This window comes from Giraffa tippelskirchi, chromosome 9 (genome assembly GCF_054371585.1).
Source record: "Giraffa tippelskirchi isolate mGirTip1 chromosome 9, T2T-mGirTip1v1.2.pri, whole genome shotgun sequence".
Taxonomy (NCBI): domain Eukaryota; kingdom Metazoa; phylum Chordata; class Mammalia; order Artiodactyla; family Giraffidae; genus Giraffa; species Giraffa tippelskirchi.
The window spans coordinates 7,647,139-7,668,407 of NC_137283.1; the positions used below are offsets into that span (position 1 = coordinate 7,647,139).

Sequence of the window (21,269 nt, forward strand, 5' to 3'; positions counted from 1 at the left end):
ACTTTTTCATCCCCAAACAATCTAAATCAATATAAGAAGTATGGTATTTCATTATTATAGTTTCAGGCAAAGACACACTAAAAGTTTTTACTTCTCATAACAGTTTTCTAGTCACAGAACATCAGATGAAACAAATCCAAATTAAATACCAGGTTTGGCTGAACTCACAATAATTTGTTTCGCATATGTACACCAAGTGAGAAAGAGAAGAGGTGGTATCTTTAATAGCTCTTCATAAAAAAAAAAAAAAAAAGCTCTTCATTCTGTTGTATGCATGAACTACTTCTACAAGTTTCCATGTTGAGCCTTTATTCTAACCTAAATGTTTTCCTGTCTATACCTTTATTTTCAAGTTTTAGTTTGAGTGAACAGTAACAATGAGCCAACAAAGGACTGAAAATTACGTGGGGAAAAATTGTGCAGAAATAAAAAGTAGAGTCAAATAAACCTTCCTCACATTATTTTCGGTATAATCTTATTTGCTGTTGTTGGTTAGTCACTAAGTCTCGTCTGATTCCTTTGCCACCCCATGGACTGTAGCCTGCCAGGTTCCTCTATCCATTGGATTCTCTGTAGGCAAGAATACTGGAATGGGTTGCCATTTCCTTCTTCAACTTTCTAGTTATAAAAATTGGTTTTCAGTGCTCAATTGACATATTTTTCTACCTGTGAAAATTATTCAAGCATCTTGGGTTGGGGTGAAATATACTATAATGTTAGGAAAAATTAGGAAATTATCCATTTAATGGCTTTTTTACTTAGCAGCAAGGATTTTAAGGAATAATTTAAATTAATTTCAGTAAATTCATTAGACAAGGAGTAGTTGTATTTTCTTTCATTACCAACTGCAATCACTTTGGATATCCATGTGTTGACTTATTTATGATCTCTCTCTCCCTAGAACGTAGTTTGTCTAGGCTGAAACTTTAACTGTCTTCTTCACTCTTGTGACAAAATCCATTTACATTTTAAGAAGACCATTCTCCATTCTGGTAGAAAGCAGATTTCAGGAGTCAAACACAGAACTGAAACCTATTGCAGTTGGTTGCAGGTAAAAGCTAAAGGAGATTTACAGTAGGGTTTCAGCAGTGGAGATGTGAAAAAAAATAAGCAAACTTGACACATATTAGGATTTCAGAGGTAGAAATGACTAGTTAGAATGGGAGATCAATGCTAATTATTAATAATTCTAATCAGGAAAGTTTCTGGCTCGAGTTGATGGTGGTGCCATTGACTGAAATGGGTAAACTGGGGAAAGAACAGATTTGAGGGAAAGGAAGAGAACAGGCTTTAACTTTTGGACCTTTAAGCCTGAGATACCTATCAGGCATCCAAAGGGAAAGGGCACATCAAGGCGACAGGCTCTGAGATGTAGAACACAGAGAGATAAATGAGGGCTAAAACTGCACATTAAGGAGTCATCAGCAAATGGTTACCATGCAAAGCCACTGGGCTGGATTAGATCACTGAGAGAGAATAAAGACAAGGGAAGAGAGAGGCTTGGGCCCTGGGACCTGCCAACATGATAAATGGGCTTTCCTCTTTTAGCCTCTTAATAACAAAGCTGTTACAGTATTTTTCAATGATAGTACAATACTGTCATCAAAATCATCTTGACCAATTTTTACACACCAATATATATATATATTATGGATTTTTAACATTCACATTTGACTATACTTTCAATATTCAGATTATAATCTCCAAAACAAAAGGATTCCTGAAGATTTCTCTCCAAGAGATATAAATGCCAGGTACTAACTCTAAATCTCCCTGTTTATGGAGAGATAATCAAAAGAAAAAGAAATGAGAGCTAAAAGAATAGGAAACAAAAAACCTTCTATCTTTTAAAGGTAAAAAAAATAACCTCACAAAATACAAGAAGGGCAATACTTTCAAAATAAATCACAGTCAAATAATAAATATCTTAAATTTATAGTATGCATTGTATTTTTCTTAAGAGTTGTGACTACATAGTCTGGAATACACAAATGAGAATGCACTGTAAATGGTACAAAAACACAATTCCTGAACTCAAGGAATTCTGACAATTCGTCATCTTTTTGCTCTTTCTGGTTTCTATGGAAATGGACAGAGGTAACTGCTGGAAAAATAAGAACAATTACTTAAAACACCTTCTATTCAGGGAGGAAGAGTGAGAAACAGCTGGCAATCAGGGTGAGGAGTGGTAGTGCTGAAGTCAATTTATGCTCCTGTAACTAAGTTTAGATTGGGGTAGACAATCTTTTTAACACTAAATTCTTACTATATCTGCCTTAATGCAATACAACAAGGCTTAGTCTTGGTTTAATCTGGAGAAAAATAATTAAATTATATTAGTAACTGGTCTTCCTATCACCTGACTATAACAATTCATACAACAAATTTTTTCTCCAACATCATATACATTATTAAGCTAAGTACACTATCTTTATAAAATCTATTTTCCCAGGTGCAAAAACTACCTATACTATCTTTGGAAATAGAATACATTATTCACATATACAGTTAGTTAACACTTAAGGACTGAAGGTAAATGCTACCCAGTAAAGTGAAGTGAAGTTGCTCAGTCGTGTCCGACTCTTTGCGACCCCATGGACTGTAGCCTACCAGGCTCCTCTGTCCATGGGATTTTCCAGGCAAGGGTACCAGAGTGGGTTGCCATTTCCTTCTCCAGGGGATCTTCCCAACCCAGGGATCGAACCTGGGTCTCCTGCATTGCAGGCAGACACTTTACCCTCTGAGCCACCAGGGAAGCTACCCAGTAAGACGAAACACAATTTAGCAACCTCACAAAAAAGAAGAGCAACCACAAAATCAAATAAAAACTAGATACCAACACCAAGCCTCCTTGAATTCCACGGAGGTCTCATTCTAATTAAGAAGCCAAAAATGATTATACTGGTGAAGTTCCTATGTCTGTGTTTCTTCACTGGTATCATCACTGATAGTCTAAACACAGGTTTAACAGAGTAATCAACCCTACAATTTCTACTAAAAGTCAGTAAGTAAAACAACTACTCTGCTATCATAGGCAAAACATTCTCTAACATAAATCATACCAATGTTTTCTTAGGTCAGTCTCTCAAGGCAATAGAAATAAAAACAAAAATAAACAAATGGGACCTATTCAAACTTACAAGCTTTTGCACAGGAAAGGAACCCATTAAAAAAAAAAAAAAAAACCCAAAAGACAACCTGTGGAATGGGAGAAGATATCTGTAAACGATTCAACTGACATGGGATTGATTTCCAAAATATATAAACAGCTCATACAACTCAACAACAACAAAAAAAACCCAACAACCTAATTGAAAAGTGGGCAGAGACCTAATTATATAATACTCCAAAGAAGACACACAGATGGCCAATAGGCACAAGAAAAGGTGTCTAACATCACTAATTATTAGAGAAATGCAAATTGTAACTATAATGAGGTACCACCTCACACCAGTCAGAATGGCAATCATTAAAAAGTCTACAATGGAAACAACCTAAATGTCCACTGACAGACAAATGGATAAAGAAGACGTGGTACAGATATACAATGGAGTATGACTCAGCCATAAAAAGAATGAAAGAATGCCATTTGTGGTAATACGGATAAACTAGAGATGATCATACTAAGTGAAGTTAAGTTAGAAAGAGAAAGACAAATGCCACATGACATCACTTACATGTGGAATCTAAAATATAAAACAAATGAAGCAATCTATGAAACAGAAATGGACCCACAGACAGAGAACAGACTTGTGGTTGCCAAGGGGAAGGGAAAACAGGGGAGAATGAACTGGGAATTTGGGGTTAGTAGCTGAGAACTATTATATATAGAATGGATAAACAACAAGGTCCTACTGTATAGCATAGGGAACTATATTCAATATCCTGAGACAAGCCATAATGGAAAAGAATATAAAGAAGAACGTATATATGTGTATAACTGAGTAACTGCAGAAATCAACACAGCACTGTACATCAACTATACTTCAATTACAAAATAAGTTGAAAAAAAATTACTCGAGTAAAAAACACATTTATGCATAGAAGGACACAGAGGACAAGGGGATCATCATATCTTCAACACAGAGGATACCAAAAATAAGGTTGAAGAATAATATCATTTTACACAATTAACCCATTATTACATTTTCACTTATTCCAAAAGAGTCAGAGGAGAGGTAATGATCAGGAGAATATAAACACTTTGTTACTATATCCTAACCAAGTTTTAACCCACAAAGTCAAATCTGCTCAATCAGTGATATAATAGTTGACTTGAAGGCATATTTTAGTATCTAAAACTCTGCTACCTAATCTCAGAAATGTTTGAGATCCGGATTAACTTAATTATTCTTACCTTTGCAGGCACTCAAAATCATACCGCCTGAATTTTGCACTTCATCAAATTTGGCAAGTATCATTTCTAATCTGGGAATAAAAAATAAATTGTTTATTTTACATACACTTTTAATTAGAAACAATTTCCTTCACCATTTCCCTGAGAAAAAACAACCCCAGGGATTCAGTTAGTTGTATACAACTCTCTTTTATAATGAACTCACTTACTGGAAGCAGACACAAAACCCATCTATTGGGTAGAGAGGAGGAGTCAAATACAGGTGGCACTCTACACATTCACAGGGATATTTGTAAAAAGGTAACTTTCAAAGGAAGGGGATTACAATGTATACAATAAATAAGTTACAGGGATATATCGTACAACACAGGGAATAGAATAAGCATAAATGGAATATAAAAATTAATTGAATATAAAAATTAATTGCTATGTTGTACACCCAGAACTTATATGATATTGTACATCTACTATAATTCCACATTTTAAAAAAAGATAACTTTTACACAGGGCAGTTTCATAGTTTCATCACAAAATTATTTCTCCAAACCCATCAAAAATACTTTAGTTCAAACCTTGCAATGAATCTACTCAGTCACCAAGACATTTTTTTAAAGTACACAAAAATCGTACTAAGGAAACTTAAAGCAAACATAAAAACAATGAAATACAAAATGTCAGAAACTAAAGTAATGCTGATGTGACTGATAATCTCATGTTGAATTTTAATTCAATACCAACTCTATTAACTCTTTTACATTTAGAATAATTACTTTCTACATTTCTGCTATCACTTTTAATTAAAAATGTGTTTTTTATTAGAAAAGCAATATATACTCATTACAAAAGAAAATTAGGAAACATAAATAAAAACAAAGAAAAAACCCACAATCCCACCACCCAGAGAATTTATTCAACTGCCTGCTTTCCAATTCTTTATTATTTATATATAAATTTTCATCAGGTCAAAATGGGATCATACTGACAGCACTATTTTTTAATTTTCCAGTATTATATCATGCTACAATTTATTTGTAAATTTATGACTTAGAGATCTAGGTAAGTCTTTAACTGCCAAATGTTTTTCTCACATCAATGTTTCCTGTCATAATTTCACTTCTAAAACTTTAGTTAAGCCTTAGTCCACATTCTGTCATCTTTTACTTGTAAACTGAGGATGAAGATACTGTTTGGTTTAGAAATTTTTTTTCAATTGAAAACCTTCTAGGAATTTATTATAACAGGATTTCTAAACCTTAAACTCATCTCATAGTCACACATCTGAAACCATTAAATTCAACAAATATTCATACATCTGAAAGTACTTCAGTCAAAAGACACCAAGTCCCTTCAGCCTACAGAGCAGTTATCTTCCAGAGAATTGAGCAGACACTAAACAGGCTGCCCAGACAACATGTGGACAAGATGAGCCACGGGAGGGAAAATTGGAACTGGAAGATAGGAGTTCAGAATGAAGACCAGACAGGCCACAAAGCTCTTTGGGAAAAAGTCAGAACAAGAGGGTAAGAAGCAGGAAATTAGCACTCAACTATTCAGTAGCAAAATGGGAGTCGGAAACTAAAGGCTGAAAGCTCTGAGAGAAAAGATGGTTGGTAAGGAATTGAGGTGGGACAGATAAAACAGCAAGAAGTGAAGATACAGGCAGCTTCAATGGGAAGAGGAGTCAACTTTAATGGGAAGAGGAAATACTAGCAAATATAACAGTAACAGGGAGAAGGACAGGAATCAATAATAAAAGGCTGTTATAAAATAATAATATAGCTATTTAGAAAAACAACCTTATTCAAAATGGAGGCTACATAATCTGATGAAAAATGAGGAAAGAACGTAAGAGTAGAAAGAAGAAACTAAGATCTTTAAAGTAATTCAAGAAGAAAAAAAAATTAGGCAATTTAATGGAAGGCAAATACAATAGAGGCTGGAGTATCCAAAAGCAACTGAGAAGGCCAAAGGATAGAGGTGTGTAAAGCTCTGGAAGGTTCTGATTCAGGGTAAGGATAGAGACCAATAAAGCATTAGGATGGAACTGGAAAAGAAACTCTATCTGAAGTCCATATATAAGTTTAGAGTCGTAACAATAAATCACAAATTCAACAAGAAAGAGAGAATTAGGTATCTCAGAACATAATTTTTTTTGTGTATCAGCCAATTACTGAGAAAATATTCATACCACACAATTCACCCCTTTAAAGTGTACAATTCAATGGCTTTTAATATAAAGCTAAGAGATGTACACAATCAATTTTAGAATGTCATTATTATCCCAAAAATTAACCCAATACTCATTAGCAGTCACTCTCCCCAATTTTCTCAGTACTATGCAACCATTAATCTAACTTCCTTTCTATAGATTTGCCATATCTAGCCATTTCATATAAATGAAATCATCCAATATGGCTGGCTTTTTTCACTAACAATGTTTTCAAGGCTCATCTATGTTATAATACGTATCAGTCATTCCTGTTCATGGCCAAGTAGTAGTTCATTGTTTTGTTTATCCATCAGCTTACTGACATGTGGGGATGTTAGACATTTTGACTTTTTAGCTATTATGAATGTTTGCAATATTGTTATGAACATCTGTGCAGAGGCTTTTGCTTAGATGTATGTTTTCACATCTCTTGGGTATACAGCTGGGGGTAGAACTGCTGGATCACATGGAAATTCTGTTTAACATTTTGAGGAACTACAAACTGTTTTCCGAAGTGGCTATACCATTTTACATTCCCACCAACAATGCCTTCTAATTGCCATACATCCTCAACACTTGTTATTGTCTGTCTTTTAATTGTAGCCATCCTAGTGGTATCCTCTTGTATTTCTCTGATGGCTAATGATGCTGAATCTTTTCACGTGCTCACTGGCCACTTCTGTATTTTCTTTGACAAAATGTCTATTCAAATCCCTTGCCTGTTTTTAAAATTGGGTCATCTGTCCTTTTACTATGGAGCTGCAAGAGTTCTTTATTATGTACTCTTTATATACTTGGGACGTATGTTTTTTATGAGATGTATTGCTTGTAAATATTTCTCCCATTATGGGAGTCTTTTTTTCGATTTCTTGATGATGTCCCTTGAAGCACATATTTAATTTTGACGAAATGCAGCTTGTTTTCCCTTTGGTTGCTTATCCTTTAGGTGTGACATATAAGAGACCATCGCCCAGCACTCTCTGTAAGTTTTATCATTTTACACTTAGTTCTGTGATACATTTTGAGTTAATTTTGGGATGTGGTATGAGGAAGAAGTTAAACTTTATTCTACTACATGTGGAAATCCCAGTTTCACATCACTACTTATTGAAAAGCGAGCTATTTCAAATCCTGAAGGATGCTGCTGCAAAACTGCTGCACTCACTATGTCAGCAAATTTGGAAAACTCAGCAGTGGCCACGGGACTGGAAAAGGTCAGTTTTCATTTCAATCCCTAAGAAAAGCAATGCCAAAGAATGCTCAAACTACAACACAATTGCACTCATCTCACACGCTAGCAAAGTAATGCTCAAAATTCTACAAGCCAGGCTTCAGCAATACGTGAACCATGAGCCTCCAGATGTTCAAGCTGGTTTTAGAAAAGGCAGAGGAACCAGAGATCAAACTGCCAACATCCGTTGGATCATCGAAAAAGCAAGAGAGTTCCAGAAAAACATCTCTCTCTGCTTTATTGACTATGCCAAAGCCTTTGACTGTATGGATCACAATAAACCAGAAAATTCTGAAAGAGATGGGAATACCAGACCACCTGACCGACCTCTTGAGACATCTGTATGCATGTCAGGAAGCAACAGTTAGAACTGGACATGGAACAACAGAAAAGGAGTACAAATTGGAAAAGGAGTACATCAAGGCTGTATATTGTCACCCTGCTTATTTAACTTATATGCAGAGTACATCATGAGAAACGCTGGGCTGGTTGAAGCATAAGCTGGAATCAAGACTGCTGGGAGAAATGCAGATGACTTCACCCTTATGGCAGAAAGTGAAGAACTGAAGAGCCTCTTGATGAAAGTGAAAGAGGAGAGTGAAAAAGTTGGCTTAAAGCTCAACATTCAGAAAACTAAGATCATGGCATCTGGCCCCATCACATCATGGGAAATAGATGGAGAAACAGTGGAAACAGTGGCGGACTTTATCTTTGGGGCTTGAAAATCACTGCAGATGGTGACTGCAGCCATGAAATTAAAAGACGCTTACTCCTTGGAAGGAAAGTTATGACCAACCTAGACAGCATGTTAAAAAGCAGAGACATTACTTTACCAAGAAAGGTCCATATAGTCAAGGCTATGGTTTTTCCAGTAGTCATGTATGGATGTGAGAGTTGGACTATAAAGAAAGCTGAGTGCCGAAGAATTGATGCTTTTGAACTGTGGTGTTGGAGAAGACTCTTAGGAGTCCGTTGGACTGCAAGAAGAGCCAACCAGTCCATTCTAAAGGAGATCAGTCCTGAGTGTTTACTGGAAGAACTGATGTTGAAGCTGAAAGTCCAATACTTTGGCCAACAAAGAGCTGACTCATTTGAAAAGACCCTAATGCTGGAAAAGATTGAAGGCGGGAGGAGAAGGGGATGACAGAGGATGAGATGGTTGGATGGCTTCACCGACTCAATGGACATGAGTTTGGGTAAACTCCGGGAGTTGGTGATGGACAGAAAGGCCTGGTGTGCTGCGGTTCATGGGGTCACAAAGAGTCGGACACGACTGAGGGACTGAACTGAACTGAATAACCTATGTATCTTTTTATATATTTTGAATATGATGACAGTCTAGAAAATTAAACCTATTTTAAATAAGCAAATTAAATTAAAACCTTTAAAACTGGTGACAAAAAAATAAATTTAGTAATACTTACCTAGCAGGGGGAATTCCTCTCTTATAAAGGTCCACTCTCACTTTTTCTCCCACATGTCTATAAATCTCCACCATAGCCAATATTGCAGCATCTCTAACCTGCCAAATAATTCAGAACTTTAAAAAAAAAAATACAAGATACAATAAAATACTTTACCTCAAGATAACATTACATTCATGGACCAACTTGAAGCTCCAAGTTGGTTTTAATGCCTTTAAACCCCTGGGAGATTACTTTAGGTCATTAATAAAAACAAAGAAGACCTACCTAGAAACTTCTAGAGAAACCTTGTAAAAGTTTTACAGAAATCTAAGAAGCATCTGAATAAATATGACTTTTAGAAAAGCTTCTATTTGTAATAAGACTGTGTAAAGAACTGATAATACAAATCATTATTACAGTTAACATATTTTCCTGGAATAAAACTGCCTTTTAGAAATGTGGCCTGAACTCAAACAGATAATTATACACCAATGTTCACAGCATTAATATTGACAATAGCCAAAAGGGGGAAACAACCCAAATATCTATCCATGGATGAACAGATAAACAAGATGTGGTGTATATTATTCAGCCTTAAAAAGCAAAAGAAGGAAATTCTGACACATGCTACAACATGGATGAACCTTGAACACATTATGCTAAGTGAAATATTCCAGATACAAAAGGCTAAATATCATATGGTTCCATATTATGACTGGTCAAATTCACATGGAGAGAAAGTAAAACATGGCTGCCAGGAGCTGAAGGACTGGGGGAAATGAGGAGTCATTGTTTGATGGGTACAGAGTTTCAGCTGGGAAGATGAAAAATCTCTGAAGATGGCTGGTGGTGATGGCTGCACAACAATGTCAGTGTATTTACTGCCAATGAACTAACTCTACACTTGAGAATGGTTGAAATGGTAAATTTTATGTTTTGAATATTCTACCACAAGGAAAAGAAAAAATAAATGCGGCCTAAACACAGGAATGTGGAAGACAGCTTTTAGTTCCTCTGCACAGCTCACTGCTGAAGGGGAAATAAAGAGACAGCAGAATCCTCTACAAAGCTCTGCAGGAAGAGCAAGGGCCTAAACGCAGGGAGACCTAACTCAGGGTCATTCTAAATGCCCCAGCTGTGCTAAAAGAGTTACAGTCAGGATTCAACTCCACCACAAGGGACAGGTTCCAGAGCACATTCCTGTATTATGTCTATAGTGTTTGCAGCTCAGGGGATGAAATCTCCAACAAGTGATATACCACTGGCACAAACAGGGTTACGACTGCTGCAAAAATTACTGTTACGCAGGAATGAAAAGGAAGCTGACAATCTGTCCTCACAATTACCTTGCTGCTAAGTCACTTCAGAGTCATGTCCGACTCTGTGCGACCCCATAGACGGCAGCCCACCAGGCTCCCCCATCCCTGGGATTCTCCAGGCAAGAACACTGGAGTGGGTTGCCATTTCCTTCTCCAATGCATGAAAGCGAAAAGTGAAAGTGAGTCACTCAGTCGTGTCTGACTCTTAGCGACCCCATGGACGGAAAATCCTCCATCCATGGGATTTTCCAGGCAAGAGTACTGGAGTGGGGTGCCATTGCCTTCTCTGCACAATTACCTTACAGGAGGACTACAGAAGGGAATCCAGGTTCTTTGTTACTCAATCTTCCCAACTTAAGAATTATCCTTTAAGTCGCATCTATCCTTAATACTAGCCAAACAGCTAACAAACTTAAGCGACATTGTGAATAAAATGTGTTCTTAAAAACTAAATGTGGTGGATTTTGAAAGAAAAAAAGTAAAAGTGGCATCTTGATTTTACCCCCCCCACCCTCTCTCTTCTTTGTTAAACATGGAATAAGAGCACTAGAAAACAAGAGGTGGCGAAAAACTGAATGTAAATTTAGTGCTTGAATATAAATAAAATTTTACCTGACTGTTGGAATCTCCAAACAGGATACACAAATGTGGTACCAACTTGCTGAGGACTAGTGGCTGAGCCCCAAAACTAAATATAATTTGAAAAAAAAAAGTAAAGAGAATGTGGTTTTAATTAAACAGTACACAAAATCCTGTTATACTTTCTTCTTATCTGTCTCAATAAGACAAATATGGTGGAGAGCATGAGCTTACATCATTAAAACATAAAAGGTATGAGACACAAGCAAAAACGAACTCTAAACAATGTGAGATATGTAAAGCTGAATAATCATGACTGACAATGAAAACTGTCAACGGAGCAAAATGTGCAACCAATGGCACTCTTAAACCTAGCAACCTATCAGTCACTCAGAAAATTTGAACTTTTGTATTGAAATACTGATTTTTTCTTTTTTAGACTCTGGGTTTCACATAAATTTGCATTCCACTGAAATAAGTAAATTAAAAGGTATTTATTTATGCTCACTAATATTTCGATGTGGTCATGGGTTGAAAGCAAACGACAAGGGAGACTGAATGCACTCATAGAGGAGTAACAGGGAATAGAACACAGGAAGTGACACTACAGAGACAATCGAAAGCCCCTATATATTACCTATCTTGCTGCACAGAACTTGAAAAAAATAATCCAGAAAGAGAACAAATGCTTTAGTTTACAGTTTCTTCAGAACAGAGCTCTGTGGCCTCTGTGCTGTCAGATCTCCGCACACTGCTGCCAGCTTCACGGTGTGTAACCACCTGCACTGCTCTGGAAAGCTGGGGAAATGGCTACAACAGCTAAAATACCACGGAGTTAAAGGAAACTCCACACTGGGTCCAGAACAGAAGTGGATTCTAAGTTATACCAGCATATTTGTTACATGGCCATGTATTTTGGGTGGCAACTATTAACATACTAAAGAGAAAAAGAGAAATTTATCAGTGACTAAAAATTTTTAATTAACAATATGAGAGAGAACTTACACACAAAAAAATTAGCAGATAAAGCTATCAAATAAGATAAAAATTCTGATGCCAGAGATCAATTAACAACTATTTAAAATCTGTTATTGCTACAGCTTTCCTTGAGCTTTGTGAAATCGATAGTTTTTTCCAGAAAAATAAAAAACATATTCCAATAATCATAAAACTTACATGTTTAATGTTTCAATAAGACACAGACACACGCCTTCTCGAGATCGAAAATTCTTGTGCTTAAAACCAGAAGCCAACTGTTCCCAAATGTACTATTTGAAAGAAAAGTAAACATGTATAACAAAAAATTAAATTACTCATGTTATAATCTTTTATCTATTCTCGACCTTATTACCAGCCTTACTGATAACTAAACTTTCCCATGGACTGTTCACTTCTCTAAAAGCTTTTCTAAGCCAAATTTGCACTGATGCTGCTCTCACCCATTTTTAATTTTTTTTTCCATTTTTAATATCTTAATCACATTTTTAATTTTGACTTTTTATCTTTCACTTTAGAATTTCAATTATTCTTGGAAAAACTGTGTCTAATACCTAAAAACCTTAGCACTTCCAAGGACACATAAATTCTTCTAAGCTTCAGAAACCTTCAGTAACAATGCTACCATTATAAGCCTCGGAGTACTGTCAGCATTTAAAAGGTCCAATGTTGCCTAGCAACTAGAACAGACTATCACAAGGCACAGGCTTTTTCAACATTTTATAATTCAGGCTGTTTTCCTTTTAACACTGGATCCAAATACAGAAACACATTTGGGCAAATCATTCTATTGTTACCCACCCAGTAATCTTTTTTTTTTTGAAAAAGCATAGATAAACCTTTACAAACAATCTAAAACAATTACATGGGTTTGTTATAAGAAGGAATTGAGCTTTGTTTTTCCAAACATATAGCCAATTGTCCCAATCAGTCTTTTCTCCACATTTAAGAAACACCACCCTTACCATTTACTAATGTGTACATACACACATATACACAAACTCTCACACATAAATACATACAAACGCCTCTTCCTGGACTCTATTCTCCCTGGACTCTGTATTTAATTTTTACTATTATTATTTCTCTCTGCCAAATTTTCTGGAGAGTAACTTACAAGTTTACCAAAAAAAAAAAAAAATCTTAAATGTGAATAACCTGACCTATTAACACCATGTCTGGAACACTTCTCTATACTTACGTTTACGTCCAAAGACATAAGGATGCCCTTTATAGCACTCATTATAACAATAGCATGTCAAAAACAAGTTAAAATTCTCATTGCTAAGCAAGCATCAAAGGATACTCACCAAGTTATAAATAAGGACTTATATACATATTTATATATATATATCTTTATATTCTAGGGTATAAAAAAAACCGAGGAAGTCTACTTTTACAACTCAATACTCCAGATTTTTTAAATAAAATATGCATAATACAATTTTTATACTGTATTTTAAATAATACAATATCATCATGTATTTTGTAAACTGAGTTTTTTCCCACTAAAAGTGAGCTACTCTTTAAATATTTGTTTACATGTCAATTTATTCTTTATTCCTCTTTCAAAATACATCCGTAAGACCAATTTTTTTCTATCATATTCATAAAACACAGGTACTGTCATCTAATATATGCCTTATATAACTAGCAACCACTTGTTACAATAAAAATTTTCTCCCTGTCTCAGTAAGGGTTGCAGAAGCTCATATAACACTCACTGAACACCAATATAATTTGCAGATAGCAAAAACCAGAAAATCCTAACAAATAATATAATCAGTACACTGTCAAATCACTGAAATCTATGAGTTAGCTTTTTGAAAAAGCATTAAAGAATAGAAAATAAGAAAAAGAAAAGCAAAAAATCAAGCAGTTAAATACTGACAACTTTTCTTAAATTTCAATTTCTTTAAAGCATTAGCAATAATTCACTGTTTAAAACTCTAAGTTCACATCCCTGGGGCTTTACTGACTTGCTGTGATTACCACCTATCTTTACTGTTAGTTAATCATCAATTAGCAAACTCTGAACTTTAAAATGTAGGCCTACCATAGGTGGTGCTACTTGATCCATTAACTTCAGTATCAGAGTCTGAGCTTCATCTCGAACCTTGTCTTTGGCATCTCCCATTCTGTCTACTAAAGCTACAATAACTAGAGAAATGAAGAAAGAAAAGAATAAATATTTATAATTCATCTCCATTTATAAACTGTACTTTACAAAATTACAGACATCAATTATTTCCATAATGAAAAGTTATGAAGCAAACTGTTTCAAGTTCTCTATCCATGAGTCCAATCAAAAATAACTGAGAAGCAAAGTTTCATAACAATACATACGTATGATATCCACTTAATAATGTTCAAAATACAGGCAAAACTTACTATTATTCTGTCTAGAGATTCATACAGATGGTTAAGCTCTACAGAGCAGCAAGGGAATGATTATCCCAAGGTCATGACAATAGTCACCACTGGTAGATAGTGGGAGGTGTCAACAGGAAATGCAGAGAGCTCTTATAAGGAACTGGTACAGTTCTAGTTTTTTGACCTGGGCATAGGCAGGTGTTGGTTTTACAATTATTCCTTAAATTGTACATGCTTGATATGCATTCTTATATATGTACAATGTATTACTCAAACGACAAAAACAAAGTCTGGTCCATGAGACTGCTGAGGTCCTTCTCTACTATGTCCAAGCTTCTGGCACTATTCCATGAAAGAAGGCTGCAAAGGCAGGTTAGAGTCCATTCCTGGAGAGTTTTCATGGAACAGGCTTCCATAACCATAAATCAACAAAGCACCGTGAAGAAATCATACCTCTTGCGGGGGGGGGGGGGGGAGCAAATGGGAGGGTGGCTAGAACGGAAGTTATGGGTTGTAAAGTCAGCCCATAGGGTAAAAACACCTCCTAGTTAAAATTATCTTTTTGTAATCCTTTAAGTTACCACTCCCTGGTGGCTCAGAGGTTAAAGCATCTGCCTCCAATGCGGGAGACCCAGGTTTAATCCCTGGGTCGGGAAGATCCCCCAGAGAAGGAAATGGCAGCCCACTCCAGTATTCTTGCCTGGAAAATCCCATGGACGGAGGAGCCTGGGGTCGCCAAGAGTCGGACACGACTGAGCGACTTCATTTTATCACTTCGTGTGGTGATATCAGATGTGTGACCAAACTACTTAATCTTTTTGTCTTTACCTCCTCAACCCATAAATGTCTGTAGCAGTACTCACCTCAGATTAGTGAAATACACCTAAACAACTCAGAAAGTGAAGGACACTGGGTAAACATTAAATGGGTCACCTACTACTCCCATCAGCCTACAGGTTCAAAAGCATAGATACTAACTTCTTTTGTTTTTCCTTTGATCTTACAGCTACAGCCTTCCTTTATCTGAGGCAATAGAGGCTGAGGCCTAATTACTCTAGTTACTTACAGACATACAATTAAATGTGGAGGTAAAGTGATGCCAACATATTCTACAATGTAACACTGTCTACACTGTAACAATCAGAACTGATACAATAATGATCAACATTTAAGGGAAGCAGAAACATATCCTTTTTGAAAGAAAATGAAAAGCCAACCATGAAAAATGGAATGATCATCCAAAAATCTAAGCTTAATCAAGGAAATGATTATTTAAGAAACAAAATCTTTGCCATAAAAAAAATCATAAGCCTTATGAGGCAACTGAAGTATCTGTCAGTTGAAACAATATAAATCCTTCTCATCTTTTGATTTTTTTTATTTACTTATTTGTCTGTGCTGGGTCTTAACTGTGGCATGCAGGATATTTAGTTGCTGCATATAGCATCTAGTTCCCTGACCAGGGATCGAACCTGGGTCCCCTGTATTCGGAGAGCAGAGTCCTAGCCAATGGGCCACTAGCAAAGTCCTAATCCTTCTCATCTTGCTTAGACGTATATTGTTAACACTAGAGAAGTTCCCCCACATGTATAGAATTGGCTATTGTGGGACTCCGGTTCTGACAGCTTCGGACAGACAGAGACAAAACAAAACATTTAAAAAATGTTAGATATTATTATGTACTATAGCAAGGAGAGAGAAGAAAGCCTTCCTCAGCGATCAATGCAAAGAAATAGAGGAAAACAATAGAATGGGAAAGACTAGATATCTCTTCTAGAAAATTGGAGATACCAAGGGAACATTTCATGCAAAGATGGGCTCAATAAAGGACAGAAATGGTATGGACCTAACAGAAGCAGAAGATATTAAGAAGAGGTGGCAAGAATACACAGAAGAATTGTACAAAAGAGATCTTCACGACCCAGATAATCACGATGGTGTGATCACTCACCTAGAGCCAGACATCCTGGAATGTGAAGTCAAGTGGGTCTTAGGAGCATCACTACAAACAAAGCTAGTGGAGGTGATGGAATTTCACTTGAGCTATTTCAAATCCTAAAAGATGATGCTATGAAAGTGCTGCACTCTATATGCCAGCAAATTTGAAAAACTCAGCAGTGGCCACAGGACTGGAAAAGGTCAGTTTTCATTCCAATCTCAAAGAAAGGCAATGCCAAAGAATGCTCAAACTGCCACACAATTGCACTCATCTCACACGCTAGTAAAGTAATGCTCAAAATTCTCCAAGCTAGGCTTCAGCAGCATGTGAACCATGAACTTCCAGATATTCAAGCTGGTTTTAGAAAAGGCAGAGGAAGCAGAGATCAAACTGCCAACATCCGCTGGATCATCAAAAAAGTAAGAGAGTTCCAGAAAAACATCTATTTCTGTTTTATTGACTATGCCAAAGTCTTTGACTGTGTGGATCACAATAAACTGGAAAATTCTTAAAGAGATGGGAATGCCAGACCACCTGACCTGCCTCTTGAGAAATCTGTATGCAGGTCAGGAAGCAACAGTTAGAACTGAACATGGAACAACAGATTGGTTCCAAATAGGAAAAGGAGTACATCAAGGCTGTATATTGTCACCCTGCTTATCTAACTTATATGCAGAGTACATTATGAGAAACGCTGGGCTGGAAGAAGCACAAGCTGGAATCAAGATTGATGGGACAAATATCAGTAACCTCAGATATGCAGATGACACCACCCCTATGGCACTAAGTGAAGAAGAACTAAAGAGTCTCTTGATGAAAGTGAAAGAGGAGAGTGAAAAAGTTGCCTTAAAGTTCAACATTCAGAAAACTAAGATCATGGCATCCAGTCCCATCACTTCATGGCAAATAGATAGAGAAACAGTGGCTGACTTTTATTTTTTGGGGCTCCAAAATCACTGCAGATGGTGACTGCAGCCATGAAATTAAAAGACGCTTACTCCTTGGAAGGAAAGTTATGACCAACCTAGACAGCACAGTAAAAAGCAAAGACATTACTTTGCCAACAAAGTCTGTCTAGTCAAGGCTATGGTTTTTCCAGTAGTCATGTATGGATATGAGAGTTGGACCATAAAGAAAGCTGAGTGCCAAAGAACTGATGCTTTTGAAGTGTGGTATTGGAGAAGACTCTTGAGAGTCCCTTGGACTGCAAGGAGATCCAACCAGTCCATCCTAAAGGAGATCAGTCCTGGGTGTTCATTGGAAGGACTAATGTTGAAGCTGAAACTCCAGTACTTCGGCCACCTGATGGGAAGAGCTAACTCATTCGAAAAGACTCTGATGCTGGGAAAGATTGAGGGCAGGAGGAGGAGACGACAGAGGATGAGATGGTTGGATGGCATCACCGACACAACGGACACGAGTTTGGGTAGACTCTGGGAGATGGTGATGGACAGGGAGGCCTGGTGTGCTGCAGTTCATGGAGTCGCAAAGAGTCTGGCACGACTGAGCACCTGAACTGAACTGAAGCACTGAATTATCTCATTTAATCCCCATAACAACCCTATGAAAAGAGTAGGTCCATTGGATTAATAAGGTCCAGAGGCATTTTAAATACCCGGATCAAGGTCACACAAGTAGCAAGTAGTGAAAACCAGGATTTAAGTAATCTCCTAGGCCATGGTCATAATTAATTCCATTTATTTGCACCTGAGGTGGTGTGTGTGTGTGTATGTGTGTGTATGTGTGTGTGTGTGTATTAACAACCACATAACAATAATGGGAAAATAAAAGTAAACACTTCATTCCTGAGCGGCAGAGTTTAACTCCAAAAAGAAAACAAAGGGACTTTCCTGGTGGTCCAGTGGTTAAGACTACTTGCTTCCACTGCAGGGTTCTATCCTTGGTGGGAGAACTGAGATCTCCTAAACTGCAGTCAAAAAAAAAAAAAAAAAAACTTTTGACCCAAACAGGAGCTCACTTCAATTTAAAAACTAAAATTTATAAAATATACACAACAAAATCAAAAAACTTCACACTACATAAACTTCAGACTTACAGCTATTAACAAAATTTCATCAATTTTTTGCACTAGAATCTCTTTTTAATATATATATATATATACTCTTAGAGTCAAATAGAACAAGATTTATTTCTAGCTCTACTGGTTATTTAATTACATAAGATAGTAAACTCTTAGTTCAAAGATTTTCTTGTCTGTAAAATAAGGAGGGATCCAGGTCTATGCCTTACACAGCAAGTGAGAGCATAAGCAAAACTGGTAAAAAGCACCTGTGCCAAGACCATAATACACATTCAGAAGTGTTAGCACTCTTCCCTACAGATCTCTATACAATGATCACCAAATTATTTATTACCAGCATGATGAGCATGCGATCAATAATCACTGGGAATCCAAAACAGAGCTTTTCACTGTGTAAACTCTCAAAAAGAACTTGTTAAACAAATAAATACATCTATCAGAGACTGGAATTTGGACAGTGAAACATGGAAGGAGTTAGTATATTTTATTAGTTAGTATAAACACGGAAGCATAGCTGTTGGTATATTTTATTCTCTTAGCATTGTATAAGATGCAAACCATTTACAAGATGCAAAGCTGAGGGCCATGTACCCTGACTGTTCTAATACTTTCTACAATAGCATTTTGGATTAAAACTTGTCTATTTAAGATTTGTAAATATCTTTAAATATCTATACCGGATTTTGTTTTCATAAAGTTCCCTGGCAGTCCAGTGGTTAGGACTCCCTGCTTTCACTGCCAAGGAGCCAGGTTCAATCCCTGGTCGGGAAACTAAGATTCTGCAACCTGCATGGCCAAGGGTGGGAGTGGTGGGTAGGGGATAGACAAAAAACAACCAAGGTTGGTGATCAGTGTTAAATTAAATTGTGTTTTGGGGAGGTTTGAACATTTAATTTTTCCATAAAACATCTAGTCACAAAAGAAAATGTAAATATATTAATGAATTACATTAATAGAGTCCATACTCTTTTTGGTACTAAAACTGACCATGGATCCCAATTTTCTTAAAACTTCACTACTAATATAAAAAGATTAAAAATATCTGTAACAACAGTTTATAACCTAAGTGTATCAAAAGAAAAACAGTATCACTCATATCAAGTTACATATACCTAAGGTTACATTATCAAAAAAAACCTCCAGCACATAATTTAATTCAATTTCCTTTCAAGGAAAGGCTTCTAAAATGGTTTGGCTAAGATTTAAGACAGAGTAGAACAAGAAAGTGCTAGTTGCTTAGTCATGTTCGACGTGGAATTCTCCAGGCAAGAACAGTGGAGTGGGTAGCCATTCTCTTCTTGAGGGGCTCTTCCCAACCCGGGGATCAAACCCGGGTCTCCTGCATTGCAGGCAGATTCTTTAAGTCAACTCTGGGATTCTTAGTCTAGTACTATGTCTCTTTAAGAGCACAAAGATACACTGCAGCCTATCTTGTAGAGGTAATTTGTCACACAAATTAGAAATAATTATTTGAGGATAATCTTTCATTTATGTAAAGCAGAGAAGCCCAGTAAATGGATAAAAAGTGGGCATTCAATAAATGGTAGCAAAACGGTGATGAAATATTCCTATTATATCACACTGACTCTCAAGTAATAACAAGCTCAAGTTTCACTAAGAACAATAATGAACACTTAGGGTTTAAAGTGAAAACAACACTAACAGTAAATGCACAGGGGTAAACAAAAAGAATAAGAGATTAACAGATAAAAAGCTACACACACATAAGACCGTGTAGCTATGTAGGAAATATATACAAAACACACTAACCAACAAAAACAACTTAATCTAATTAATTAATTTTTAAGGGTATAGAATCATGAAGTAAAGAAAAATTCAGTACTGGGTGAGATTAATCTGAAAAGCTCTCAGATACTGAAATCAGAAGCAAACCATTAAAAGAGAAAGGAAGGACCCTGGAGAAAAGAAATTTGAAAAAGAAAGAACAGCATAGCAGAGGCATAAACAAGTTAAGCCAGAACCAACAAGAGTGAGCAAGTTTCTGATTAACAAAAGTGGAGAGCATTTACTGACGATCACAAATAAATAAGGCTGCTGAGGTGGAGAAGAGTCATATGGGCTGAGAAGGCTGAAACTCCAAGGACAGCAAAATCAGAAATAGGTTTTGAAAACAGGATAGTCCTGGGAGGCAGCAAATGAGGATTCTGGTCCTAATACTTCCACAGTACCTAAATTCAAGCAGTCAGTACATATATCAAACTCCATCTGGTTATGTGTGAGAAATAAGTGTGATACGGAATACCTAGAATTACTCTGAAGTCTGAAATATTGTCTGCAACAACTGATAGGGCAGGGGTCACAAATTCAGATGCCTACAGTCAAGGAGGTAACAGAGACACCAAAAATGAACCAGATCTGAGAACTGCCATATTCCAACCTCTGTGTATTGTAACCAAAATTCCAGTTCTGAGGAGACAAGAGGAGAAGGGAGGAACTTAAGGATTAGAAAGCTCATGACCCAGACAAAGAGGAAGCTACAGCAGAGCTTCTGCCAATATTCTTATGTGGGAATGGAAAGAAGATCAGGGTTGCCGCACTGGCCAATTTTTCAAGAAAAGCTGCAAATATGAATTATGTAAAATTTCCTAAATGTTAATCAAAATACTTTAAGATAATACATAAGCAAGTAACACATGTTAATATCATCACAGGATTTTAACCAGGAGACTGACAGTTTCAAAAATCATCTTTTCAGAAGCTATTCATACAAAGACTGAATTGGAACCAGGTACTGATTAAAAAGGAAATAATACAGATAGGGGCAGTCACTAAGAAACTTCCACTGAAAGAAGAGGCAA

At 36.5% G+C, this 21,269-nt stretch overlaps 1 protein-coding gene and 1 non-coding gene across 36 annotated transcripts in view; both read right to left on the reverse strand.

Moving 5' to 3' along the window:
- The window catches only part of CLASP2 (cytoplasmic linker associated protein 2), a 170,558-nt gene that overhangs the window by 138,325 nt on the left and 10,964 nt on the right, over window positions 1–21,269 (reverse strand). For 30 of the 35 annotated variants that reach the window (XM_081527160.1, XM_081527158.1, XM_081527153.1 and 27 more), the window contains 5 exons: window positions 14,154–14,257; window positions 12,278–12,369; window positions 11,135–11,210; window positions 9,222–9,319; window positions 4,358–4,428 (listed from right to left, as the gene is read on the reverse strand). In XM_081527160.1, the coding sequence (XP_081383286.1) occupies window positions 4,358–4,428; window positions 9,222–9,319; window positions 11,135–11,210; window positions 12,278–12,369; window positions 14,154–14,257 (441 nt within the window). Of the gene's footprint in view, window positions 1–4,357; window positions 4,429–9,221; window positions 9,320–11,134; window positions 11,211–12,277; window positions 12,370–12,651; window positions 12,764–14,153; window positions 14,258–18,255; window positions 18,337–21,269 lie in introns of those variants that run through there. The other 5 variants (XM_081527170.1, XM_081527168.1, XM_081527167.1 and 2 more) reach the window with 2 other exon arrangements.
- TRNAC-GCA (transfer RNA cysteine (anticodon GCA)) lies at window positions 2,684–2,755 on the reverse strand. The gene has a single exon. It is a non-coding gene; the product is annotated as a tRNA-Cys (tRNA).